Source organism: Crocodylus siamensis, chromosome 4 (genome assembly GCF_052110815.1).
Source record: "Crocodylus siamensis isolate JL-2025a chromosome 4, ASM5211081v1, whole genome shotgun sequence".
In the NCBI taxonomy this organism is placed as follows: Eukaryota; Metazoa; Chordata; order Crocodylia; family Crocodylidae; genus Crocodylus; species Crocodylus siamensis.
In genome coordinates this window covers 139,926,762-139,954,731 of record NC_143398.1, presented here as the reverse complement: position 1 = coordinate 139,954,731, position 27,970 = coordinate 139,926,762, and the positions used below count along the sequence as shown (strand labels likewise).

Below are 27,970 nucleotides of genomic sequence, written 5' to 3'. Positions count from 1 at the left end.
CCCCTTCCTCCGCCTCGAGCTCGCGGGCTGCAGGAGGCGCCGCAGTCGCCAGGAGGCAGCGGGAGCTCGAGCGGGTATTGCGGCGAGGGAGGGGGGTGCGCCCAGAGCCCGGCATGACGGCGGAGGAGATGAAGGCGGACGGGGCCCCCCTGGAGGGGGTGGACATCACCCCCAAGCAGGATGGCGGCGTCCTCAAGGTACCGTGGGGTCCGTTCCCCCCCACCGCCCCTCTACCTCGGGGGGGGGCGACCGCGCATGCGCGGTACAAGGTGGGGTGCCCCCACCCCCCGCGGGAGCGTTCCGCGCTGCAGTCTTCCCCCCCCCCCGTGGGCTGCTATCTCCTGCAGTGCCGCTCCCGCCTGGCCCCGAAGCCCCTCAATCCATCGCAAGCCTGGCGATTGTTATGGCTGTGCTGTCACCCCGCCCCGACACTGGGGAGCTGTGTGTGTGCTGGGCGGGGTCTGTTAATGAGAGCCCCTAGGCAGCAGTCTCTCAGAGAGACGGCTCCAATAGTCACGTTTTAATTCCTTTAGAAGTAGGTAGGAGAAAACGGACTGGCAGTAACAAAATATCTCAGCCTCTAACAGGCTTTTTCCTCCCAGCTGGATGGGGATCTGCTTGGAGCAGGGGGTACATGCAGTATTGAGTGGAACTTGGGGATTGGGGAGGTGTTTGAGCATCTATCCCATGCTCCTGTGCTTAAGAGGCTTCTGCCTTGCTCCCAGCAGCCCACGGATCTCCCTTCTCCATTTCTGTGGCATGGCAAGCCTTACAGAGCCCAGAGCTGCAGCAGGTCCAGGCTCTGTCCAAATCTTTATAACATGGGGCTCAGTTATCAGAGCAAAGTGCTTGGTTTTAGAGTGCTGCCTGATGTTCCCACCCCAAACTGCACTTGTTCTACTCTCCTCATGCACCAGAAAACCAAGACCAGACAGAAGTGATGGAGAAGGACTAAACAGAAGAGCAGGTGCCTAAGTCAGGGTGCAAAGGACTCCAGAAACCTAGCCAATCAAGCTGTTTGTCTCCAAGGGGAGGAAGTGTCGTATTCAAAGTAGGAATTGATCCAGGTCTGATCCCCTTCGTGGAAATTGTAAAACTTGCATGGAAAGAATGTAACAGAGTTAGTAAATCTAGCCTAGGACTTTCATAGGGCTATTTCCAGCACTTGCCAGTGTTGGAGGAGAAACTAATTAGCTTGGTGCTGAAATAGAATTCAGGGTGAATTGACTATACAAAATAGGATTCTTGTGTATTGTTACAAAACTACCATTCAGAGGATCTAATGTGAAAGGTTTAGGAGCAGTGGCATTGAAGCAGATGATGCAGCAGGATTTTCCCAAATTCTGACTGTACACACAGATGCTGTAGCACAGCTAAAATGTCAAGTGACTCTGCTGCAGTTGATGGTTTTGACTGGTCTTTGCTTTCACCAGACTTGGACTTTTGTCGTTCCAGACATTTCAATAGGGGGCTTTTGATTCTTCCAAGTGGGGGTTTGTGGTCCAGTGGTGTCACCTTCAGTGACCTTGGTGTCACTGAAAGCATCTGGCTTGGTAGCGTGGAGTATAGCTTGGTTGTCTAATAAATACAATTACACTTAATAATATTTATAGGGTGGAATTGTTATATTCCGAATAGGAATACAAATGTTAGCATTTTTTTTCCAGAAGGGAAGGGTGCGTTTCCAGGGTTGGATATTGGAAACACTGCAGTAGTGCTGAAAAAGCAAATGAAGTTTGCCATGGTCCAGGCTGAATGGAATACAAAAAAAAATCCTTCAAATTTCACCATCTCTATGTAGTCTGATTAGGGACTTTTGTGGGGAAGGATGGCCTACCTGACAATTTGGAGAGTGACTTTTCAGGGTGCCCAGCACATTCCAAAAATTGGATACCTTAAAATGTTTTCAAACCAGACATTCCCAGATCACTATCTACTGCTGAAGATTCCAATTTTAATTATGGTTAATTAGGTTATACCAAGGGCCATTTCAGTAGCTTTCAAAGACCCAAAGGCTATAGCTTATTTCTATATACATCCATCTCCTCAAATCCAAAGACAGACATACAGGCATAGCTTCTTTTTGTATAAACTTGTGCACATAAAATTTTATTTTTTTTTTCTTTATTATATCTGGCACTTAGATTTCTGTTGTTACAAACTTCTGTTCTTGATTGCTTAGAAATCTGACAGTCTTTGATTTTTGGTTTGACAGGTCTCACGATTGAATATTCTGTTTGAGGTCACAGGAACCAGATTGCATATGACAGCGAAATGGGGAGATGGTTTCTCTGCCCTGTTCTTACAACCTTAGTACTCCTGCACTTTGAAGCAGGAAGATGAGATTTAGAAATTTATTTTTGTGGCTCTTTTCAGTAAAAATATATCCTGATTTAATAGGCCATAAGAGGAAATCTCTGTTTAAATCAGTGTTAGTGTTCTGAGTTTTACAAGGTTGCACCACAAGTCTACCTGTCTCCTGAGAATAGCCTGAAGCTCTCTAGGTACATATAAGATAAGCTGAATGGGTTGTTTCCTTCTTTGTGGCCCAATAGTAGTGCTAATCTGGGAGCCAGGAGACCGAAGTTCTAGCTTGTTCTGTTTATGGAGTGATGCCTGCTAATGGGTCAGACTCTCTCTGCTATGAGGAAGGAAAAGGGGTGTGTGGGTGGTTTTTTGGATTTTTTTTTTTTCCCTCTTTTTGTAGATGGGGTAATTGAGGATTAGTGAAGCCACATAAGGTTGCTTTTTGGAGAACTCGGAGATGAAATTCCCACACTTAAGCTATAGCGCTTCTTGGAAAGAATATACCAGACATCTGTACTAGCATACAATACCTGTAAAATGAGACTGCCTTCCCATTTCTCTTGCAAAGGTGTTCTGAGACTCTTGGTGAATAAAAATTAAGATCCTGGATTACGTACTGTTCAGTCTGCTGGTAGAGCTGTAACAGTGATAATGTTTTTGAGGCTTAGGAGTAGCATTCAGGAGTCCCAACTCTTGGTGGTTGGAAAAAATCTTTGAATGAAAGGAGGTATGGGTTTTGGTTATAAATTAAATAACATTATAAATCATATACAGGGAGACAGAGTAGTCCATGGAGCCTCTATTTTGACATTTCATAACTTATTGATGTTGTGATAAATTTCTGTGGCCTACTGGTAATATAGCATAGCTCCCCCTTTCAGAACCACTTTTCATTCTCCCCAAAATCTTAGTCCCCCATCTACCCCCCCCACACACACACACACAGCCCCAGGTTAAATTAGGCAATGCCAAGTTAGATGGTTTTTAAAATATTTCACAAGTGTAGTTCTTGCTGATATAAAGATACTTCCATGGATCTAGGAGGAAAGCAACATCCCTCTATTCATGATCTCTTGAAATAGGAAGAGATTTTATGTTATTACATAATAAATTTATCTACCTAAATCATATACTGGGGTTTTATGTTGTTTTAAAATACAACCTCAGTTGGAAGCATAGTTCAAGTGTCACACCCAACTGCTTGTTTTTTTTCAGATACTTAGCAAACTCACTTAAAACAGTGGTTGCAACTTCTGAAGTTGTCTCCCTAAGGCCAGATACCTGGATCTGCTTGGCTAATATGTACTTGACTGCTCATCAGGTGTCAGTCTTGGGATCTTTTCCAGCACTAAATATATAATGTAGTTTATGTCTTGTCTGTACTGTTTTTGTACCTTTTTAATAAGCATCATTTACTTGGCATTTATTTCACAGGTTATCAAGAGGGAAGGAACTGGGACAGAATCCCCCATGATAGGTGATAAAGTGATTGTGCACTATACAGGATGGCTTCTGGATGGCACAAAATTTGACTCCAGCGTGGACCGGAAAGATAAGTTTTCGTTTGACTTGGGAAAAGGTAACTTCTTTCATCTGTTTAAAAATCTGAGGGAACCTAGGATCAGGACCCTGTGAAATTAATGTGACTGTGGCTCTATGAATGTTCAGTGAAATATATGTTTTTTAATTTGTTACCAAACTTGCCTCTCAACTCAGAATGGTGACAGGCATTAAAAAATTCTTGAGAATTGTTTCAGACGTGAACAGAGAATGACTGGTGCCTCCCTAAGGTAGAAAGCTCAAAACTGTTGTTCAGAGGGAAGTGAGCAGTGGTTTTCATCTCAGTGTGGATTTGTGCTGAAGGATAAAGATTACCATTAACATGCATACTGACTATTTTGCTGCTGACCAGTTGGACAGGAGCACAACACTTTAATCTGTTTGTGACTAGTGGGTCAGGGTGCTTTGGGGCAGCTGTCAAACTGTACAAATGGAGAATGAGGAAATATGTCTCCTCTCAGTTCCCAAAAAGGGAAAACAACTTGTCAGTGTTAGAATGTACAAAGTAATGCCCATGAGGAAAAATGACCTCAACTAAACATGCAGTACCTAACTAGCCATTACCATTTGGAAGAGAGACCTTGAAGTCACTGTAGTCTGAACCAGCATTTGGAATACTCTGCAGTGGCCTAAAAAGCAAATAAAGTCTCAGATATTGTTAAAGGAATTGAAAGCATCATAATGCCACTATATCAGTCTATAATTCACCCAAATAATGAATATTCTGTGCTGTTCTGATCCCCACATTTTAAAGCATGCAGTAAAATTAGAAAAGATACAGAGAAGGGCAGCAAGGATCATGAGGAGTATGAAGCAGCTGCTGTGTTGAGGAAGACTAAAAAAAAAAGGCTAGGATGTCTCTTTTTTGGGAAGAAAACCAAGGAGAGTTGTAACAGGTCTGTAAAATCATGAAGGGTGTGGATGAATTGAATCGGAAGAGTAGGTTTGAAAGAGACCGCAGGAGGTCATCTGCCCCTTTTCTCGAGGCAAAATCATACCTAAGCCATCTGAGCTGAGTGTCTGTCTGATCTACTCTAAAATTTCCAAGGATGAAGATCCCACAGTCTGTCTGGATAGCCTGTTCCAATGCTTAACCAACCTTAGTGAGAGGGTTTTTCCTGATTATCAAACTGGAATTTCCCTTGCTGCAGTTGAATTCCATTGCTCTTTGTCTTGTCACCTGCAGCCGCAGGAAACAGTCACTCTCCTGCATATGACCACAGTAAACTTATTAAATTACCCATCAGTGTACTCTTCTCCAAACAAAGTAATCCAAGTTGTCCTAGACCGCTAATCATTTTTACTGCTCTCCACTAGACTTTCAATTTTTTTTTGCATCTTTCTTGAAGTGCAGGGTCACAGAGTGAACGTAGTACCTCAGATGAGGCTTCACTCTTGCTGAACAAGTTGGAGGAATCACTTCCTTGTCTTGCAAGAGATACTTATATTAATACAGCCTAATACACTTAGCTTTTTAGCAGTAAGAGCATACTGACTCCTGCTTATGGTTTACTATCATCATCAGGTCTCTTTTTGCAGTATTGCAGACTATGAGTTATTCCAGTGTGTATTTTTATTTGCACGTGTGATTGTTCTGCCCAAAGTGCAGGACTTTTTATACTTGGCCATTTGTAATTGGGTTTCATCTGGTGGGGTGCTTTTTTTAAAATACTGTCTCCCCAATTTATTGCAAATTTGCAAGGTTATGTACTCAGTTGTATTAATACTGGACCCAGGACAGATCCCAAGGGAAACTTACTCCAGCATCTTGACTAGACAGTGAGCCATTGATGACTGATCCATCCAGTTATGTATTTTCTTTACAGTGGTACTGTTTAGGCTAGATTTCTTTAGCCTACTGATGAGAATGTCATGCCAGTGGCTCTGAAAATACCTCAGCTAACTCTTCCAGTACTCCAGGATGCACCCTGTCCAGCCTTACTGACTTGAAAACATTCAGCTTCTCTAACTGTCATCTGATTCTTCTACTACTCTAGGCTGCTCATCTCTTCCCCTCTACTGCCGACTGCACTTCTCATCTGGTAGCTGACTGCATCATCTGTTACTAGACTGCCTTCTGCATTCAGTGGGGCCTAAACTTGTCTTGGTCTACATCTTACTTCCAGCATATTTGTAGATATTTTATTGCCTTTTTATGTCCCTGGCCAGTTACACCTCAGTTTTATGACTTGACCTTCCTGATTTTGCTCCCAACACGCCCAGGCAATACTCTTTTATAATTAGGGGTCAGTCTAAATCGCGGTGGTACTTAAACAATTTTCCTGGGTCAATCGCAGTTTTAAAGTTCTAATTTCATGGTTGTTTCGTGGCAGCCCCTTGGTGCTGATTGGCGGAGAGGCCCCACTGCCTGGCACTGTTTGGTGGCCACCATCTTGATCGCTGATTCCCTTTAGTATGGCCCTGCCCCTTGGTGCTGATTGGCGGAGAAGCTCTGAGTGGGAAGGAACAAGGGAGCGGTGGCCATCTTTTCTGCTGCTTTTTGTGCTGCCCCATCAGTTGGCAACTTCCCACCTGGCAATGAAGACTTGTGGCTCCCACTGGGGAGCTAGCATTTTATTTTTATCTAGTTGTTTTTTATCTACAGATTTTGCAGCTTCCACAAAAACTGCAAATTAATTAAATCCCTAGTTATAATCCTCCCCAATAATATGGCCAAGGTCCACTGTCTAGGATTCCTTTTTGAGTTTCAACTTGCTGAATAAAATTTTGTTGTTTAGCCAGACTAGTTTCCTGCTACACTTCCTGTTCTTTCTCCACATGGGGGATATCTCTCTTTTTCACTCTTAATATGGCCTCCTTAAGGTGCAGTCAGCTGTCTTGGGCTCCCTGTTTCCCCTCAAACTTGACTTTCGGGAGATCTTACCTACCAGTTCCCTGAGTTCGTTAAAGCTTGCTTTTCTGAACTCTAGTGTCTTAATTCCATGGGTCTTTCTTTTTCATAGGAATTTGAATTCTAGCAGTTCATGGTCACTGTCACCCATTCGCTTTCCACCTTTACATGGTCAGCTGATTCCTTCCTCTCTGTGTGTGACCAATTGAGAAGAGCTTCCCTTAGCTGGTAGAGGTGAGGGAAGAGGCAAGAAACTTATCCCCAGTGCACTCCAAGAACTTGATGGACTGCCTGTGCATTTCTATAGTTACTCTCCCAGCAGATGCCACAGTAATTAAAGTTTCTATGAGAACCTAGTCCTGTTATTTGGAAACTTTTTAATTATTTAAAGAAGGCCTTATCCACTTCTTCTTCCTAGTTTACTGATCTGTAGCCAGACGCCCATTACTGTTCTTTCCTTTGACTTTGACCCTGATGCTTTCTCAGCAGCCTCATCTCCCACATGGTACCACATCTCAGTAGAAGCCTACATCTTGTGTGTATATATAGAGAGCAACACAACCTTCTTTTTCCCACTGCCTATCCTTCTTGAGCAAATGTATACAGCTACTTCTCACTTAATGTTGTAGTTATGTTCTTGAAAAATGTGACTTTAAGCAAAATGATATTAAGCATATCCAGTTACATCATGGTAGTTACCTACTAGCAGGCGGCAGCCAAATGACATAATAATCGAATATTGTGCAACTTTAAACAAGTATGTTCTCTAATAGATCAGCGAAGTAATAATGAAACAACATTAGCCGGGATGACGTTAAGTGAAGAGTACCTGTATCCATCTGTAATGCTACTTCAATCATTTCTGTAGGGAACTTTTATTCACCAAGTCCTAGACTACAAGAATTGGGGAGCACTGCCTGAAATTGAGTGGCATGGGGGAGGGGGAGAACACACAACAAAAAGTTTTTATTATTATTTACTTAAAAAACACAGTTAAGTCAGTTTATGGAATTCGTTGCCACAGGAGGTTTTTGAGACGTAGCGTAATCGGGTTCAGAAGGGGATTGGACATGCATGGGGGGCAGATCCATTTGGAAGCTATTAATCAAATTGGTGTAGATTACATGAGACATGTTCTGCTTATATGTTCTTCCCTAAAGCAATTACTGTTTGCCACTGTTGGGGATAAGATATTAGGCTAGATGAACCACTGGTATGACCCAGTGTGACACTTATGTTCTTGGAAGATGCACGTACCTAACACACAAACCTCAGCTGTTTCCTGGATACAAAAAGTTGCCACAGCTGTGGCCAGAGGGGTCCCTCAAAGCTCTGTTGTAGGGCCTAAACTATTTAACATCTTCATTGATGATGTAGACACTGGTGTCAGAAGTAGACTGGCCAAGTTTGCCGATGACACCAAACTCTGGGGTAAAGCATCCACACCTGAGGACAGAGGAGTAATCCAGGCAGACCTTGACAGATTCAGAAATTGGGCGGATGAGAACCTGATGATGTTTAACACTGGAAAATGTAAGGTTCTCCACCTTGGGAGGAAAAACCTGCAGGATCCTTAGAGGCTTGGTGGTGGTATGCTGGTTAGCAGTATGGATGAAAGGGACTTGGGAGTCTTGGTTGACCACAAGATGAACACAAGCCTTCAATGTGATGCTCCGGCTAGTAAAACAAGGAAAACGCTGGCCTGCATGCATAGATGCTTCTCAAGTAAATCCCAGGATGTCATTTTCCCGTTGTACTTGGCCTTGGTGAGGCTGCAGCTGGAGTACTGCATCCAGTTCTGGGCTCCACAATTCAAAAAGGATGTGGAGAAGCTTGAGAGAGTGCAGAGGAGAGCCATGCCCATGATCAGAGGTCAGGAAAACAGACGTTATGATGAGAGGCTGAGAGCCATGGGACTCTTCAGCCTGGAAAAGCACAAGCTCTGTGGTGATCTGGTGGCCACCTATAGGTTGATCAGGAGTGCTTACTAGGATCTGGGGGAATGTCTGTTCACCAAAGCACCGCAAGGGATGACCAAGTCGAACGGTCACAAACTCCTCCACTACTGTTTCAGGCTGGACATAAGGAAGAACTTCTTTACTGTCCAAGCCTGCAAGGTTTGGAATAGACTGCTGTCAGAGGTGGTTCAAGCACCTACCTTGAACGCCTTCAAGAGACATTTGGATATTTATCTTGCTGGGATTCTATGACCCCAGCTGACTTCCTGCCCCTAGGGCAGGGGGCTGGACTCAATCTTCCGAGGTCTCTTCGAGCCCTAATATCTATGAATTAGTCAAGCTCAGTGGGTGCCAGAACACCCAACTCCTTGCCCCACCCCCAAACTTTCTCCCTGGTGTATGAATATGGTAGATCTGAAAATATGCAGCATTCTTACAAAGGACAGCATGAAATATATATTATAAAGTTAACGGCATTCATGTGACTGGATGAAGAGATAGTGAATAAGTGTCTGGGTGGAGTATAACAACATATTGTTTTGGTATGCCAGCCTCCATTAGCTCTCTGGCTTCAGAAGCAATATGTTTCTTCCTCTGCAAGTGTGTAACTTGTGCTGACCTCTACCCACTGATAAAGCACAAAGCGAAATGTGTTTATTGTTGACTTCATTCATATTTTGAAAACAGTATCACACTAAGATATTTCTCTTTCAAGCATTTATCATTATTATTATTTCATAGTACTTGAATGTTGTGCCAGGCACTTAAGATGCTGTCTGAATCTCAAATAACTTGTACTTTGCATAGATAAAGGATTGGGTAAATTGAGGGCTGCAACAAATTTAGAATTAAGCACTTGAAATCAGTATTGGTTTTTTTTGTTTTGGTTTCTTTTGGTTGGATCAGCATTAATCTCACCTTAAGCCAATGTACAAAAAGTGAGTATTTTCTCAGTCTTTCTGTGAAGAAGCCCACCAACTTTTGAGTGTTATATGGATAAATTATTTTGTAGTTGGTGATATCTCTGATATGGCTAGCAGTTCCATGACTGGTTTGTTTTTTGTAGGTGAAGTGATCAAAGCCTGGGACATTGCTGTTGCAACTATGAAGATTGGAGAAATCTGCCGGGTTACCTGCAAACCAGAGTATGCCTATGGTTCTGCTGGGAGTCCTCCCAAAATACCTCCTAATGCTACACTGATATTTGAGGTGAGTTTAAAAAAATGCACCTCTTTCAGAAAGGGCGTGTGTTAGCTTTCCTAGGTGGGACTGGCTCAACTAACTTTTATTAGTTTGATAGGTAGTATTAGTCGGTGTCTTTCATTGGAAATACTCTAGAATGTTCCTGGCACCTCAGCGTTCAGGACCATCAATGGAGTTGATTGGCTAACTTGTGATAAGATATTAATCTTTTTGTGTGGAAAAGACAGAGCTGTAAGTAAGACCAGCATGATGACTTGGGATTTATTTGACTTCTACTTCTAGAAGATGATGTTGAGAAGGTGGGAGGACAGGGAAATAGCTTGTCCTAAAGAGGACTCAAAGGAAGTGTCCTATGGGTGGTCAAAAATACTACATATTTTAAAGGAATTTTCTTGATTTTAAAAAAAAAAGATACAAAGCAGAGTGAGAAAACTGGTACTGTTATAGCAGCTACTAACATATGTTGCTACATGTTCCCTGAGTTACTGGTTCTGGACAATGGGACTAATACTTCACAGGCTTAACTTTAATAACTTTTTGGAGTTGCACAGGTTTGTTCTAGAACGGGTTGTCAGCAGGTGGTAAATGTACCCCCGGGGGTATTTGGGAAAGCCATAGGGGTTGTGGGCGGGTGAGGATAGAGTGCTGCCACCCACCACTCTGCTGCTGCCTTCCAGGAGCAGGGACAAAGGCAGTGGTGCCCATCTGTAGGCCACACCGGTGCCCGGATGGGGGTGGGTGTGGAGCTTTCAGGCGGTGACCGCCACCTACCACTCTGCACTGCCACTGCTCCGTATCTAGCTGCATGCCACCACCCCCCTTCTCAGTGTCTGGCCACTGGGGGTACGCTTACTTAAAAAAAAAAAAAAAAGGTTGAAAACCTCGTGTCTAGAATTTTCTGAAGTAAAATTAGTGAGGGAAGCTGGCTAAGGCCTGCTCATTTTAAATGAATGCTTTGGAGCCAGTTTTCACAAAAATGCAATATTTGATGTCGTGGTCAAAGTCATTTTTTTGCCAGCTTCTTTTAAAGTTGTCACTAGCTATAGTTGGAATCTTTAACAAATCTTTTGCATGGACTTTTATAGCTATACATTCTTTAATCCGCATGAGTAGTTTGCTTGGTAATACCAATAAACTCTGTAAGGGAATGACTGTCACACTACTCATGAATCTGTACTCATACTTTTACCTTCTCATCCATTAGTGGAACCAGCAGACCTAAGTTTGTGGCCTTGGCTCCCTGTACAATACATGAGGAACCTTTATCTTCCAAGAATGAATTTAACAAAAGTTGACTCTGAGTGGATAGTTACATATACCAAGCAGTAGGAAATTATGAGAAGTGTGATCAATCTGATTTCTACTGCTCTGGGATTTTGGTACTTTAGTCAGGGCTGTAGGAAGGTACCTGCCTCCACTTAAGATTTGGAGCCCTAAATACTCTCCTAAAAGTACATTCCACAGATTAAATTGACAAAGAGACTTGAGCCTAGCCTGGAAGTTAGGCTTAGTAACTGAAATTCAGGGATTGAAAGCAGCTTTGAACAAAGAATGTAAGCCCTAAGGGGGACTTGGGCAGGGGTGTCTGTGAACTGCTGTCTTGGACTTAAGTATTTAAGTTCCACTTAAATAAGTGTCCTGGAGTATGAACAAAGAAAGATTACAGAAACTTAATAGTGGGTAGAGGATTTGATGCATGTTAATGGCTCTGTAGTAATTGTCCATGTACCTACCCTTACCCCATAATAAATGAGAAACAAACCAATGCAAAGTTAGCATTGTTTTATTTTTCCACTTACTGCAGGGTAAGAACAAACATGTGGACTGTTATCGGGAGCAGCTAATATAGCATCTCCCTTCCTCTTTTGAATGGCTGCAATCTGTTCCTTAGAACACTGAATCGTACCACTTGCTTTAAAAAAAAAAAAAAAAAATTGTGACGATACCCTTTTGTGCAGTGGTTATGACATTGACTCAGGATATGGTAGACCTCGTCCAAATACTTTTCTCTAAGAAATTAAGACATGTCTCCTACCTCTTGAACACCCTAATAGTTAGGCCATGGGCTAGTCTGGGATGATGCAACTTCTCAAAATGAATGCATCATAGCTGTCACTTTAGCATCAAAGTGGGGCTTTCCTTTATGAGGAAGTGACTGGAATCCAGTTGTAATTTAAAGGAAAATAAATGGTGAAGAGTTGCTGAACAGTGTGAATTTTCTATCTTGAGACTTGCCTTTGTGTCTCTTCTCAATCTGGTGTGAAGTCTGAGAACCAAACCATCTGTCTATATCCAGATTCTTCTCATGAGAAGACTGAAAGGGGAATTGAATACTATTGAGAGAAAGTTTACAGTCTAGCCCTCTAACTTCCAATGATGAGCATGACTAGTTATTAACTTTTTTGCTAAAGGGAGTAAGGATTCACAACTTAAATCCTTACAGTCATCATATGGGACTTGAGATCTCGCCAGCCAGTCAGCAGTGGCTAATTTGTATTGGGTTATTGAGCTCTACTTTGCATTCATCTGCGAGGTTCCTTACATCTGTAAAAGGCAATAGACCTAAATGTGGTACAATAAACAAACATTTTTTTGTGTATTCAAAATTCCACTCTGCCATTCCCCTAAAATGGGTAGACAAAATACAGCCTATGGGCTGGATCCAGCTTGCCAATTGATTGGATTTGGCCCACAGCTACCCCTGTGGCACTCGACATGGGGCCAAGCCCTGCCTGGGGTGGCCAGCACTGTACAGCTTCTTGATAGGGCTGCTGTCAATGTTACTGCAACCACCTGGGTGCTTCTCAGCTCTCCCCACCTCCAGTGGTGGCTCCCCCTCCTCCTGACCCTGTTGTGCCTCTCCAGGCAGGGGGCGAAAGCAGCAGCTAGGCAGCTCCCCCAGTGCACAGGGCTTAAGCCCTGGCCATCTTCCACATGCCCAGCACAATCCACTATGGGTAACCGAGTGGGTAAAAGGTGGCTGGGAGCTAGAGCTCAAGTCCTGCACTGAAGCAGGAACCACCTAGCTGAAGCTTCCCCTCACCCAGAGCAGAAGATGAAGAGGAGCTGCTGGAGGCTGGGGAAGCCAGGCAGCCCTGCTGGGAAGCTTATATGCTGGCAGAGATGGGCAGGAACGTGGCATGGGCTGTCCTGGATGAAAGTGGACAGGGCTCGGCCACACGCTAGGCAGCTGTGGACCTCACTGCCTAGATGAGCTCTACTGCACATGCCCCTTTTTCCACCCCTCTGTCTGCCTCCCTCTTCCCCCCCACCCTGGCTGGCTCCTGAGACATAGCACCCAGGCAGCCCCCACCCACCCACCATACACAGTATACAAGAGTAAAACTATTTTCAGCTATTATGCAATTGCCTCTATATACACTGTTCAAAAAAAAGACAAAAATGATGTCTTTAAATAAAATTAAAATGTTACATTGCTTGTTTTTTAGTATATGATTTGTTTTACTGGGAAGTAGGAAAAACTATTAGATCTCAGGGGAACTGCTCTTGGTCATGTGCAGCTGAATGTTAAGTATATTGGGGTTTTAGAACTAGCATGCAGGGGCTTAAAACCAACCCACCCCTGTATGGCTAAAGAAAGAAGCAGCTTCAAGAAATTGGGTAGTAGGAGGTTGGCAATGATACTGGCTTTCTTTCCCAGCTAAATTACAGCACACATTTCAGCCCAAAGCAGTCTGTATACCTCAACAAGAGGTCAGCCAAATGACCAGGTGCAAACTTATTTGCGTTAGCTGTTAATAACTGGATAGGTCTATACTGGCAACAAGCATGGACTGTCTTTGACAACATAAACTTGCTCCTTGGAAACGCTTCCTTGCCTTCAGGACTACAACATACAAACTTCTTCATCCCTGTTAATTTTATGTGCTGTTTTCTTTGAAATCTTCCTTGCCTGCAGGTTGCATGTGCTGACCTTTTAGACCTTCCAGTCTTGTTCTGCCAGAAGCCCCCATAACCTGGATTAGCATAGCTGAATGTAACCCTTCTCCATGTTGTCTGTTACTTTTAAGTGGGTAAAGGTGTAACTAGTTTTGTATAATAAAAAATATTTATAGTTATGAATAAAACCCCATGAAAGTAAGCATGGCTTTTTTTTTTTTTTAAAGGGTGAGTCTCATTTTTCTATGGGGTGTCATATACCCATTGTCCTTTATCCCTCATTTCTTGAAGCTTGTTCACACTTTTCAGTATGATCGTAAATTATCCATGCTAGGGAATGATTTGTGTCTGCATTTCTGCATCCCATTTACCAAAAGCCAATGAAGGCTTTTCTTTTTTACTCCTATACAAATACCACCCCAAAGATGAAAAGAAGCAGCAAGGGCAGAGGTCACAGAATTAGGTTGATCCTAGACCAGCAAGAGAGAAACCATAAATGCTGAAGCATATATTTGCTAGGAGAATTTATACTTTGATCTTCCAAACACTTATTTTGGCCAAACCTGGAAGTTTTTTTGTTTTCTTGAGGGTGGTGTTTTTTTTGGTTTGTTTTTTTTTTTGGGGGGGGGTGTTGCTTTGATTTTTTTTTTCCTTTTTTTTCCTTCTGTTTTAAAAAAAAAATTGGTGCTTGTTTAGTCTGAATGACTTTCTCCAAGAACCACAAAAGTGCAAATTCAGCTCTGTGCAGGTGAGGTTTATGAAAATGTGCTTTCTGAGTGATACAGCTTTGCCAGCAGATGCTCCTATTTATGCCAGCAAACCTGATAGCAATATAATATGGTTTGCTTGGAGGGTGTAGTTATTACTGTTCCAGCACAACATGCAGTTTAGATAATATTTTTCTAAGCATGGTAAGAGTGCTTGTCAGTAGTAGTTTTTGTTTTGTTTCTCTGGAACAGCTCTTTTTTCCCTACTAGCTTCAGACTTAACTCTTTCTTATTTTATGACTTCTCCCTGGTCTTTTCCATATCTTTCATTTAATTCATTCAGCACAAGAATACTTAATGTGGGCCAGCCTTTTGGGTGGATGCAGGATTTAGTTTGTGGCACACATGCCAAAGTGCCACTCTGGTCCCCTTCCCATATGTGATCTCAGGGGAGGAGACAGAAAGCAGTCTGCTGCAGTTGTCTGCCCCCTCCAGTCAGTCAATGTGCCACAAAAAAGGATGCTTCCTTCCACTTGTGCCATGTAGGCTGCACCGCCCCCCCACACACACACACATACATACTCACTCTAAAGGGCGAGTTGGAACAAAATTTTGGTCCATCTTAGTCTCTTCCCAGTTGGGGATCTTCCTCCAAGCAAATTCAGCTTAAGTCAGTAAGGAATTGATAAACTAAAGCAACTGTGACATAAGGGGCAGCCCTGGAACTGCATGCAGTCTGCTAGGAGTTAATTTGTGATCACCCCTTCGCCTCTCTGACCACTCTTCCCCACAGCCTCATCACTGGCTGCAACAGCTGGGGTCTCTAGGTTTCCTTCCCTCCTCTGGTTTCTACCTACTGCTCTTGCTGCAGACAGCAAGGTGGTGTGGCTCAACCTGGTCTAGGGCCGTAGCCCAGCATGGGAGCCTGCAGTTGGGGAGCTGAGAATCCAAGGGGGCCTATGGCTTATACTGGTTATTCCAAAGTTGGATAGCCCAGAACAGCATTTCCTAGCCAGTGTGCCACAGCACACTGGTGTGCTGTCAGGTGCATCCAGGTGTGCCATGGCATTTTGGGCTGGAGCCACACCCCTCACCTGCTGCTGCTGCAGACACAGACATAATGGGGAGCATGGCTCCAGCCCAAAATGCTGTCCGACTGGCTGCATGTGCACCCCTCCCCTCCCCCTCCAGTGTTTGGTGTGCCACAGTGCTTTTTTATATAGGTAAATGTGCTATGGGATGAAAAGGGTTGGGAAATGCTGGCCCAGAACTAGGCTATCTTATAAAATATCAAGTAAGCTGGTCCAGTTCCTCTGAAAATAGTGCTTATTATAGGTTGGGTTATTACAAGTCCTATTGGTAAAACCTGCCGACAGGTTAGTTGATTCTGGGGTGATAATTTAGCCAAAAAGATCCACTTGTCACACAGTGGAGTGAGCAGTCTTCCTCTGCTAAATGTAAGGTCTGCTTAACTGCCCTACTTCAGGCCCCAAATAGATTTTTCTAGTTTACAGAATTTGGTTAGTCCAAATATGCATGTACTAGCTGAGAATTTCTAGAGCATATTAGCATTCCAAACATAACCCTTCCAAATCATTGTACAAAGACATGGCAACCTGAGCAACACTGAAATCCTGCCTTGGAGGGAGACGGTCCCAGGAGCTCTTTCCAGTGTATTGACACAAGCCAGTTTTGTTAAAAACTGAAAATCCAAACTAAAATGAAGATCTGGTCTCTTCTCTGTTCTGTTAATGTGCTACTTTTTCATCAAGGAATTATGGTTTCTCCCTAGTGATATCATATGCAAAGGAAAAGCCTGTGAACAATTATAGTGTTAGTGGGAAACAGAAATGAAAGCAGCTTCTCATGGCTTGAGAGTCTGCTTTTGGAAATGTAACTCCTTACCACATCAGTATTTGGCACCTCTCTGCTGGTCACAGGTTGGAACACTGGACTCATTCCTCACTTTTCTTACTTCGTGCCAGGTTCAATACATGCTGAAAAGTAGAGATAAAGCAGAAGCTGTAAATAAAAGGTGCAGAAAGGTGGCCAACACAGGGCTTCATATTCCTTATAGTAGGAATGCAGGGCAGAAATAGTACTGTCAGCAGAATTTTGTAAAAGTTGGTTTGTTTTGACCTGCTCTTGCTTGTCTCAGTATAAGCATTACTGTAGTCAGGATGTCAAATGGGCTAAGTCTGCCTGCATCTCTGCTGCCCTTAAAAGAAAACCAAAAAACACTGTCAGAATGTGCAAGCAGAAGAGTTTTCTGCTGTTTGTTAATAATGTTACTACTTTTTTGATTGTAGATATTTGTGGTCTGTTCTGTAACTTTCCTCACAATAGTGACCTAGGATAAATTTATTTGCCATCTAAAAACAGGGTGTTTCAGACTAAACAAGGATGATTATAATAGTTCACTTGTGCTGCTAAGAATGAAGGTGATAACAATATATTTGTTGATCTAAACAATGTTTTGTTACCATCATGGTCTGTTACAAAATTTGTCATATATAATCAGATCACTGGCGAGCACTGCATGCATCATCCCAGAATAGATATTCATCCATTTAATTTTGCCACCTATTCACAAAAATCCTACCCAACTAGACTCCTGCAGGATTGTTATTAAGAACCCAGTTCCAACATAGCCAGCTTTCTGTGGTAACATGGGCTATTCTTTATTTCCCTTCAAGTAGTCAGCACAGACAGTTAGTTTGATTTTTTTCACAGTGTGCCAGCTCTTCCCAACTGGAGTCCCATGTACAAGAATAATATGATTACAGCAGCATGTGCTAGGTAGGGATGGGTCAAGGTTGATGTGGAAGATGGAAAGCCATCCTTTACCAGTCCAGCACAAAGGGATAGGGAGGGGAAACAAGCAGGTCTGGAATCATTGAGTTAAGCTAAGATAGACATGGCTGAACCTCAGTAGTCTTTTGAGTCTTGAAGATCTGCTCTTGAGTTTGCTTCAGTCCTGCAGGACTGGCCTGTTGGTATCACATATAGTCTGAAAGCACGTGAAGGTAGAACTCACCCAGAAAGCACTGAAATCCAGTGTATAACCTCACTTTCAGGAGCAAATCTGGCTTTATACTACCAAATGTAAGTAATTTCTATTATTTTTGTGATTACATGAATCCCTACTTCACAAACACAACACTTTTTAGAACAGCCTGTAGAAAGAACGCGGTCTTAATTTTGTAATGTGATTCAAGCTACATGCAGCATCATTGTTGTCAGTTAATCTGTACGCAGTAGTACTGTATGCTCACAACATCTTGGCGGATAAAGGGGACTTTTTCATGGTTTACAGTATTTAGACTTTAAATGGCCTTTAGCAGTTAGAGGGCTGGATAGAAGCACAGCTTGGCAGCCCTGAATCTGTCCAGCACAAAGGCACATCCAGCACCTACATAATGCAGTAGCTATGACTTTGGTTGTCTAATACCTGTCAAAATGTTACATAAAATGGTGGCTGCCTACAGGCAACATTTGGCTGTTGAGCTGTCTGATTTTTCCTCTGTCAGAGCCCCAAGTTGGTACTACAGAAGTAACTGGAGAGCTTCTCTTTTTGTCTGCAGATAGAGCTGTTCGAGTTTAAGGGGGAGGATCTCACAGATGATGAAGATGGCGGAATAATCCGAAGAATCTGTAAGAAGGGGGAAGGCTATTCCAAACCCAATGAAGGAGCCCTTGTAGAGAGTAAGTCTGTTCAAGGAGTAAGTTGAGAAATAGCAAAGGAGGTTGCCTGTGAGTGGGTGGTAAGAGAGTATTTGCATTTCACTTGCACCTCCTTCCTTCAAGACAAGTGAACACATATTTCCTCTTCCTCATATTAGGTTGCCGAGAACCATTCTAAAACCACCTTTCAGTTTGCAGCTGTTTTGAACTTTGTAACATAAATTTGTTTTTTATCTGATTTGCCTATGGTGGTTTTGTGTTGTGTTGTGTTTTGTTTTTTATGAACACCAGTCCAGCTAGAAGGTAGACATGGAGAGCGAGTTTTTGACAAGCGGGAATTGCGGTTTGAGATTGGAGAAGGAGAAAACCATGATCTCCCTCCTGGCCTGGAGAAGGCCATTCAGCGAATGGAGAAATTGGAAGAATCCATTATTTATCTCAAGCCCAGGTAAGCATTTTCTGAAATTCTGCTGTTTTACTAGGCTCTGACCCTGAGTCAAGATAGCCCCAATACCTGTCTTTGAAGATTCATAGAGTGCCATACTGGTTGGGGAGAATGATGCTTAATAAATAAGGCGCCCTTCTAATTAATTACAGTTCTTTGCCTCTCCTCCATCAGAGTCAATATCTGGAGTGCACAGAAATTCTGGTATGTGAGGCATGGAGCTAGCTGAGATCCAGGTTATGGGAAGCAGCATTATGGTCAGGGATACTTTTAGAATGAATATGACCTGGGTTCATTGCTGCTTAGTGACAAAAAAAACAATGACTCTTACAGAGCTAGATGTCATGTAAGAACAGAGGTATTGCTACACAAAAACAGATCACTGAGCTGGTTAATCCAGTTTCTTAATTTTTTCAGGGGCTAGAGAGGTACAAAAACCCTAGGCTATTCCTAACTGAATACTATATAATTACAATGGCTAATGCCTTTTCTGCCCCCATATGTTGGGTTGGTTTATACCATGTAGCAGTCAAATGAAGTGCCTTTGCTGATTAAAAAAAAAATAGCCTTTTTATCCCAGCAGGCATCCCTACATATACTACTCCTGTTTTTGTAAATGTCATCCTTTTTGTTGCCTCTTGATTAGTTAGTTTAACGCTCTTGATGTGTAGTGATGCTTGAGAGGGAACTTAGGATAAGGAGTGGCCTCAGAAGAATGAAGTTCTTGAGGTCAGCTTTCTAAGCACCACCATTTGAGAAAATGATAATCCTATAAACATAGTGGCTGGAGAGAGAATGTCAGGAAATGTTAGCTAGAACTGTGAACAGTTTGAGAAGCCTTTAGGGAGAAGAGCAAACTGTTTCTGAAATTAGACACGGTTCTAGCCAAAACCCTACTTTGCTGTAGGGAGTTCTTCAGAAACCTCTTTGTATTCTTAAATGAGCTCACAGTCACTCTGGGGTATGGGGAGCCAAATGCAGGTTCTCGGTAGTCTTGGGTGTAAGTAGTAGTCCCTCTTTCCAGTGAAGCAGCACAGAGCACATTATCATACATGGGCTGGAAGTAGAGAGACAAGTTTGTCCTGATAGCTTCCATCAAACCCAGGTTGATTTTGGTTTTTGAAACATTTTAAACTGAATACTGTGCTGGCAAAAGGTGCTGGGTAAACAGTCATTGGCACAAAAATCCTCTGTCTCTATTGAGCCTAGGTTTAGCATCAGTAGACAAACTTCTTTACCTGGACAGGCTAGACCCCTTAGCTTGGAGGGCTTCTTTTAGGTGGAAGTAAGTAGTTCTTTCTCCAGGCAGGATAAATTATTGGTCTCTTGGCTTCAAGTTGCAGCAGGGGAGCCACCTAGTCCCAGTTTATCTTATTTTTACAGTGGAGATGCATCCATGGGAACTGAACTGGCCAGCAAATTTTTCACATAAGCCAAGGATGGTCAAGCTGATGCACAAGTGCCATGAGTGGCACAGGCAGCCTCTGCGTGTGGCATGCGCTAGATCAGGGAGAGGACAGACAGCACAGCAGCAAATAGGGGAGGAAGTAGAGAAAGAGTTCAGGCAGGGAGCACAGGGAATACAGCAGAAAGCAGACTGGCAGATCAGGTAGGGAGCAGAAAGAAAAGCAGCAGATTGGGCAGGGCAAGGGGATCAGAGTAGCACTCAGATTGTGCAGGACTTATCAGTAGCGTGGCTGCCAAAAACATTGGCCCCCATTGACATACGTTATTCCACAGTCATGAGATGGTAAGAACTTAAAGATGCTGTTGACGTAATATTATTGCAAATTGGTAACCTAGAAATAAAGGATTTAATTTCAGTCCCTTCCAGTTCCCTTATGCCCCCCATCTCTGCTGCTTTTAGACAGAAAGCCTGTTTGTGTCATTATCTGTTAACACTGCAGCATGTAAGTTTGATACATCTAGTAATGTGTTTTCTTAGTCATTTGTTTCACTAGTATAGAAAACTGGATTGTTTAGAAACAACGTTTTTTTCCTCTCTATTATAGCTATGGTTTTGGGCGTGCTGGGAAAGAGAAGTTTCAGATCCCTCCAGATGCAGAACTGCAATATGAAGTGAAACTCAAAAACTTTGAAAAGGTAGGAACTGGAGATGACACCCTAGGGAGATGGGTGTGCAAGAACAGTCCCTTCCTCAACAAGAAAAAGTTTGGAGTTTAGCTAGCCAGGCATGGGAATAGTAACTTCTGGGTTCCATTCCATGTTCAACAATAGCCCCCTTGAGTTTCAGCATGATTCCCACCCTCCCAATTCTTCCGGAATCAGAGGGGTGGTGACTGATTTGTTTGTCTGGACAGGCTAAGGAATCTTGGGAGATGAACACTGATGAGAAGCTAGAACAAAGCTCCATTGTGAAGGAGAGAGGCACTCAGTACTTTAAGGTAAAAGTCCTCCCTGTTTATTGTCAGTTTTTTCCACCCTTATATGTTGATGCAGAATGTAACACACTGCTGAAGAAGAGAATTTTTTAATCTGGTGCTGAAGAATGGTACTGGAATATGGCTGTCCCTTTAGGGAGCTCTCCACAGTATCCAGTCTGTATTTTCCCTGGATCTAAAAGGCTGTAGCATGACGTTTCATAGGAAGCTCTTTCTTGTACCCAACTCGGTACTTTCTTGAGCTACAGTGACTGTAGTCAGCGGTGCTGGAGCTTTGCAGCTCTCCCCCTCCAGGTAGTTCTGCATGGTACCTGAACTGAACTTTCTCTTATTAAAGTGATTTTGGGGCTTGGACAAGAAATCTGTGGCAAAGCTAAAAGACTTGAATTTGATGTCATGAGACAGGGCTGTTAATGGACTATGATCCTATCTAGAGAGGGTGCCTGAAGATGCTGTGTTAAAACTGTGTCCTTTCAGGGGAAACTCTGGCTGGATCATGGTAGATTCCAACATGGGAGCCCCAAAGACCAGAGTGGTAGCCCTGGTATCCTTAGGTTAATAGTATGTTCATTGCTTTGCATGTAGATATTTCTGGTGCAGAGGGGATAGTCCCAGCCTGCCTCTTCCTCTGTTTAAAGCATTTAACACCTGTGGGAGTAGCAGGGGAGAGACTATACTATACACCCCAGGAAGAACTGAGCTGTGTTACTGATACAGGAACTTACTAGAAGCTGGTCTGATAGGAGTATTTTACCTTCCCCCGTAACACTTGGGTGGGATTTGGCTATAGAAAACATTTTCTGTTCATGATAAGATGGCTTCTAGGTTAAATTAAGGGGACAAGAACATAATGAAGCTAAATTGTCTTGGGGTCCCTTGACTACAGGAAGGGAAATACAAGCAGGCAACATTACAGTACAAGAAGATTGTTTCATGGCTGGAGCATGAATCAGGGCTTTCTGAAGAGGATGATGCAAAAGTCAAAACCTTGAAGCTTGCTGCCCACCTTAATCTGGCCATGTGCCATCTGAAGCTGAAGGAGTACTCCCAGGCTTTGGAAAACTGCAACAAGGTAACAAGGCTTTTCACATTAGCTGTTGTTTTAACTGGAACACAAATCACTGTGTTGTGTTTGTTCCTCTTTTACCTTACCCACATTGGGAGAGTAGCTAACATCCAATTCAACTGAAGCCACAATTGTTTTTACCTTCATTGTCCTTGAAACATCTTAGAACTTACTATCTGATAGTACTTGGGAAAGTTAAATGTAGAGGTACACCGATACATCAGTCCATATAGTATCAATATGTGCATAGCCACAGCATGCACGTGGCCAGGAGTGCAGCCTGGCAGCTGGTAAGTTGAGAGGGACCATGGAGGAGGGAACAGCTTGGGGGAGGGGGCAGATGGAGACCATCAATGAGGGAGGGAGTGGGGCTGGGGCAGTTACAGGCCCTGCACAGCTAGGGTGGGGCACAGGATGGAGCCCCAAGCAGCTCTTGAGGGTGATGGACAGCTCCCACTGCTGTGCACACCCCCATAGGAGGCATTGTGGGGGTGCTCCTCAGCTCTGTGCACAAGGCAAAGGTGGGCTGCCACTGCGAGCTGGGGCGGTGCTGAGCTCTTCTTGGCAGAGGGGTTGGGCTGGGGTTGTACGTGGGGTGGTGATGGCAGTGTTGCGGGGGGCAGGGGGCAGCACTACTCCTGAACACAGTCCTGGCCCAACCACCCTGCCAGGAAGAGCCCAGTGTCACCCTTGGCCCTAGCCTGCAACGGCAGCCTGCCCTTGCCCTGGTACAGATCTGGGGAGCACTCACCCCCCCCCCCATGGGATGCACACTCCCCCAGGGATGTGCACAGTGGCAGGAGCCACCTGCCCCCCATGAACAAGCTGCTCATGGGTGTCCTGTGCCCTGCCCCAGCTGCAGCTCCTGCCCCAGCCCCATTCCCTCCCTCACTGTGACCCCCCCCCCACACACACACCTCTTCCTTCTCCCTAACAGACTTACTAGCCAGACGCTGCTCCCCAGGCTGCAGACAGGCAATCAGATTGATTATGATCCAGTCGGATTAATGAGCCAATATGGCTCATTAATAATCGGCCATTGGTATTAACCAAAAAAACCCTTGATATCCATGCACCCCTAATGAAATGTGTTCTTTGCAAACAGGGAAACTTTTTCAGAGAGTTTTAAGTGACTTCCCAAAGTTCGTATGGAAAGTCTTTTTTAGAGCCAGGACTAGAATCAACAGCTTCTGACTCCCTCTCTGATGTCTTGCTACAATCTGCTCCCTTCCTTTTCCTTCCGAAGAAATTCCTGGAACTACGTGCTCCCTAAAATCTGAAAGATCATCCCATTAAAGAGTTTTCTGCTGATTGTCTTGATTTATTTCCTGGAGTCAAATTCTTGTTTGTTTCATTGTTCTCATCCAGGCACTTGAGTTGGATAGCAGCAATGAGAAAGGTCTCTTTCGGCGTGGGGAAGCCCATCTGGCTGTCAATGACTTTGAATTGGCCCGAGCAGATTTCCAGAAGGTGATACAACTCTACCCAAGCAACAAAGCAGCCAAAGTGCAGCTAGTAACCTGTCAGCAGAAGATCCGGGAGCAGCATGAAAAAGAGAAAAAGATGTATGCCAACATGTTCCAGAGGCTTGCTGACAAGGACTCTAAGGTAACTGGTAGCACTGTGCCAAACTGGGAGAGTGGAATGAGTGCATAGCGGGTTACAGCAGATATGTCCGGCAAGCAGATCTGCCACATGGAGCTGTGTCATCTAGCCCATGGGGCTCCTTGAGGGGCCAAAAACTAGGGGCCCAGCACCAAAATTCACCTTATTCCTGTTGGGGATGCCAGCCCTCTGTTGGCATGGGGGAATACAATGGCTGAATTAACTGCTGCAGCTCCCCGACTCTACTTATCCCAAGTCCACCATTGGGTCCAAGTCTAGCCCCTAAGGAGCCCTGGGGAGGCTGGATGAGATTGATACCCCTGAATAGATGCAACAGGAGTCATGGTGTTTTGCAAGTCCACATTACTACCTCAGTGGATGCTAGGTACATCCCTGTGGTATCAGGTTTGGGTATCAGATTTACTCTCTTGGAAAAAGGATCCCCCCCCTGCACTGACAGCTGAGTGGGATGCAAATGTTTCTTTTACAAGTTTTCATCATTCAGAGGGAAGTTGGGATAGGAATATGGGCATACTGGTGGGCTGTTGCATGAAATGATTGATTAAGCACAAACATAGCCTTATTTAGAACAAACTGCAAGAGAAGAAACGCAGTCAGCCATCGGAATGCCTGTGGCTAAAATTCAGGAGATTCCTAGCTAACAACATTTATGTGTGTGTATGTGTACCCTGAAAGCCCTCTTGCTTCATGCCAACAGAGTAAAGGGCAAAGCACAACATACACATTTGGCAGACATTACGCTAAAGAAGCAATTAATTGGTTGGTCATGTCTTAAAATGTATCATGGCCACACTTTCAAGCAATTAATGGCACAAAAAGTGAAACCAGCCACAAAATCATTACACAAAAAATGTGTAATAATTTGTGGCTGGTTTCAGCACAACCTTACAATGACAGTGTGGCTGGATGGACTGCCCCAGGATTTGGATCAGGATCCCAGGCTCGCTTTGTCCTGGTAGGAAGGGTGCAGTTGTGGTCTGATCCCCAATCTAAAAATTGTGCCTTCCCCCATGCACATAGAATGGCAGGAGGAGCAGTTGTTGGGATGACAGATGAGAAATCCCCCACCTGTAACTGGATGTCCATAGAAACACAGAAAGATAGGGCTGGAAGGGACCTCAGCTTGTCATCAAGTCCAACTCGGGGCAGGAAACACTACAACTACATCTCATTTTTTCTTAACTTAAGGAAGAAGTTTTGTATTGAGCCGTCCATTCAGAGTTTTAAACTTGTTTTTCTGTGGAAAGTTGTTAAATGGCTTTTCTAATAAGTTAGTGTTAGTACAGATTTTAATAGACCTTGACTTGGTAAACAGCTTGGTCTTCTGGCAGCCTGTCAGTTTTTTCTTCTGGAAATCTGGATCTAGTACATCCTCTAGGTTTCTGCCCACCTGGTGACAGGCTACACCAGCTGACCGTGCCACTATAGCCTAAGGAACTCTCTTACTCCAGAAAAAAGTTTTCTTTCCCCTTTTGAGCCTGCAAGGAAGGAAAGCTTGGTTACATATTTACCTTCGGAGTATGTCTACCCAGCACTGGACCAGAATTCCAGGGGCCCTGGCTGTGTCTTCCAGTAGCCAGTATGTGAGCACAGCCTGTCTACTTTGCAGAACACCTGCATTTACATCAGCCAGAATGGACAAAAAAACGAGTTTGGCTGAGATGAAGGGTGGAAAAGAGTTCTTCCAGAAGATATTTTCTCTTTCACTGCCTTCATGTGAGGCTTTGCAGCTCCAAACAGTGTCAGACAAACTCTGGTGTCAGAAACCCCACACAAAAAAGCATTAAGAAGTTGTGCTTACGGTATTATCAGAAACTTCCATGTCCTGATTCCATGAGCTCCTTTGTTCTTTGGTACTGACATCTCTGAAAGCCCCTCTGTACAGTCTGGAGGACCAACCTATTGTTACAGCTGGTTGTACCTTTTTATTGTGTAATACCTACTTTGCACACATAGCTGGTGGTCTTCAGGTAATTGCACAACCTGTAAAAATGTAGAGTGGGCCTCAGAGCACAAGCACCAATAGCAGCTTTATTGGAAACATCCATCTTAGGCATCTGTGAAATAACCTGGAGCTTTGCTTACAGTCACAAGCAATACATGCAAGATGTAAGGGGATCTCTGAGGAGTCCAGATCAGATGCCAAGTCCAGTAAAACTGCCTCAGTTACTGTTCTGTAGACATGGCCTGGTCCCACATACACTTTGGAGTGCCTTATGCAGAACATACATATGAACACTCATTTGAAGGAGAATGAGGTGTTGTACATCTTGAAGTAATAGGATTTCTTGAGACGTGATGGCCAGTCGTCATTCCAAAATAGTTCATCTATGAACCCTGCCTTGGCAGTGACTCTGAGTGCATATAAACATTAGAGGGTGTTGGTTGTAGCCATGTTGCTCTAAGGACATAAGCAGACATGGTTCTTTGGGCAAAGGCAATATCTTTTATTAAACCTAACTACATAATTGGAAAATTTGTTCTTTGGGGCACAAACACTCTTCTTCAGGCATAGGGAGAATCTGCTGGAGTCTGCTATAAACAGGGGTATTTATGGCAAAATTACTCAGTTCAGCACCTGAACCACATCATCATTTCTAACAGCAGAATAACAAATTACCTGTAGGGTACCTGAACCGTGCATGTTGCAACTCCAGGTACCCTACAGGTAAATTACTCATTGGCCAGGCAGCTGTAAGCTCCTCCTCATTTCCTAGCTGCCTGACAAAGCAGCAAGGAATCAAGACATTGGGGTTCAAGTTCTTGGAAATCTTTGCTGACTTTTAGGAAGTCCCAGATACAACAGGTAGAAGCACCAAATGAATGTTTGTAGAAGCAACTTGGTACTTGGAAAGGGGCAAATGTTTAAACTCTTTAAATTCCTCCCTTGCAGTCAGAAGCTGACACTCTCCAGACAAGTGGCAGCCATACCACAGATGCAGAAATGAAAGACCAAGAACAGAATGGAGTTGAAGATAAATCAGAAGTTGACACAGAGGCATAAAAATAAACCCGGTTCCATTAGTTTTGTAAACTGAAGAATTTCCAGTGAATTAGACCTTTATTTTTCTATCTGGTTGGACAGCGGCTTCAGGGGAGCAGAGGCTGGGGCCACAGTGCCACAGTTGGTTACAGCTGTGCGTGTCTGCGTAGGAAGCTCGGTGGCTGCACGCATCTGGTATACTCTTAGGGACTTTATTTATTCATTCTGGCTCAGTTATTGTTGGAGGTTCTGTCCAGATTCCTTCTGGTTTGTTTAATTTCATTCTGCCATTGGTGTGTCTCTTTGTCCTCCATCCTATTCCAGCTCATTCTGATCCCAGGTTTTGCTTCCTAAACAGTTTCCTTGATTTTTACGTACTCCTCGAGAGTCCTCACATGAGACTTCAGAACAAATTGCTGCACCCAATTCTTCCACCTCAGCCTTGCCCCTTGCTGTTTCCTCTGTTAAGCAGAGATCCCTCCCCCCATGAGTAAGTGTTGTAACCTTCCTTGTATGCCTGTTCTTTGCACATTGCTGAAGGTGAAGACTGTGAAGTCAAAGCTTGAATAATAAAGCTCCAGATAAACTCCAAAAGGAATAATCTATGTGTTTAAGCAGGAAGAAAATTTAATTCTCGCACTTTCCTGTAGGGATTTAGAGCTTCATGTTTATGCAGCTGCTAGTGTTATCTTAATGGCTGCTGGCTACACTGTTCCCTGCAATCACTGCTATAAAAAATTGCCTTTTCTCCTGCCTACCTTCTAGTTACCAGGTAAAAACTGAATTTGCTTATAATGCAAGTTGTATACAACAGCTGGATGTCCAGTTGCAGCCGTGCTGTAGGAGCGAAGAAAAGATCTTGCCAGTCCACACAGGGAGGGTAAAAAGTCTAAATAGACTTCCTTCATCCAGACACAAAGAAGATCTTCATTGAGAAGGAATTTAGAAAGACTCCTGTTCTTCCATGGGGAGAAACATAACAGGATGAAGAGAGATGGCATACAAGTGAAAAGCAGTGAAGAACAGCCCAAAATGGAGATTTTCAAGGGGCAAAAGGAAAAAAAAAAATCTCACAGGGTCACTTGAACCCGTATATACACATTCTCTCTCTCTCTCTCTGTATGTGTATACACGCATACATATGGCAGCAGTTTTAAAACTGGGTCATTCACCCCTAAAGGGGCATGAAGGAATGTTGGGGGGGGGGGGGGGACAGTACAGGGGGAGCAGGCAAGAAGTTTGCAGTGTGCCACTGCTACTGCAGCCTTGTGGGAGGAT

The 27,970-nt window shown here is 43.7% G+C and overlaps 1 protein-coding gene across 2 annotated transcripts; it reads left to right on the top strand.

Moving 5' to 3' along the window:
• On the top strand, positions 1–27,286 carry FKBP4 (FKBP prolyl isomerase 4). 2 transcript variants are annotated; one of them, XM_090043941.1, is made up of 10 exons: positions 1–197; positions 3,742–3,886; positions 9,743–9,885; positions 18,071–18,191; positions 18,462–18,618; positions 20,628–20,718; positions 20,937–21,020; positions 21,904–22,089; positions 23,452–23,691; positions 26,603–27,286. In XM_090043941.1, exons 1-10 carry the CDS (start codon positions 114–116, stop codon positions 26,711–26,713), a joined length of 1,362 nt encoding a protein of 453 aa, XP_089900067.1. In that variant the 5' UTR covers positions 1–113; the 3' UTR covers positions 26,714–27,286. The 2 variants fall into 2 exon arrangements, with proteins under 2 accessions (XP_089900067.1, XP_089900068.1); XM_090043942.1 differs by lacking the exon at positions 1–197 and adding an exon at positions 1,047–1,067.
• The last annotated feature ends 684 nt before the right edge of the window (positions 27,287–27,970 follow it).

What these genes read in the sequence shown, in the direction of transcription:
- FKBP4 (XM_090043941.1), top strand. Translation starts at nt 114, where the DNA reads ATGACGGCGGAGGAGATGAAGGCGGACGGGGCCCCCCTGGAGGGGGTG. An exon ending in ATTATTTATCTCAAGCCCAG is followed by an intron (nt 18,619 to 20,627) that starts GTAAGCATTTTC and finishes TCTCTATTATAG; the next exon opens with CTATGGTTTTGGGCGTGCTG. An exon ending in AACTCAAAAACTTTGAAAAG is followed by an intron (nt 20,719 to 20,936) that starts GTAGGAACTGGA and finishes TTGTCTGGACAG; the next exon opens with GCTAAGGAATCTTGGGAGAT.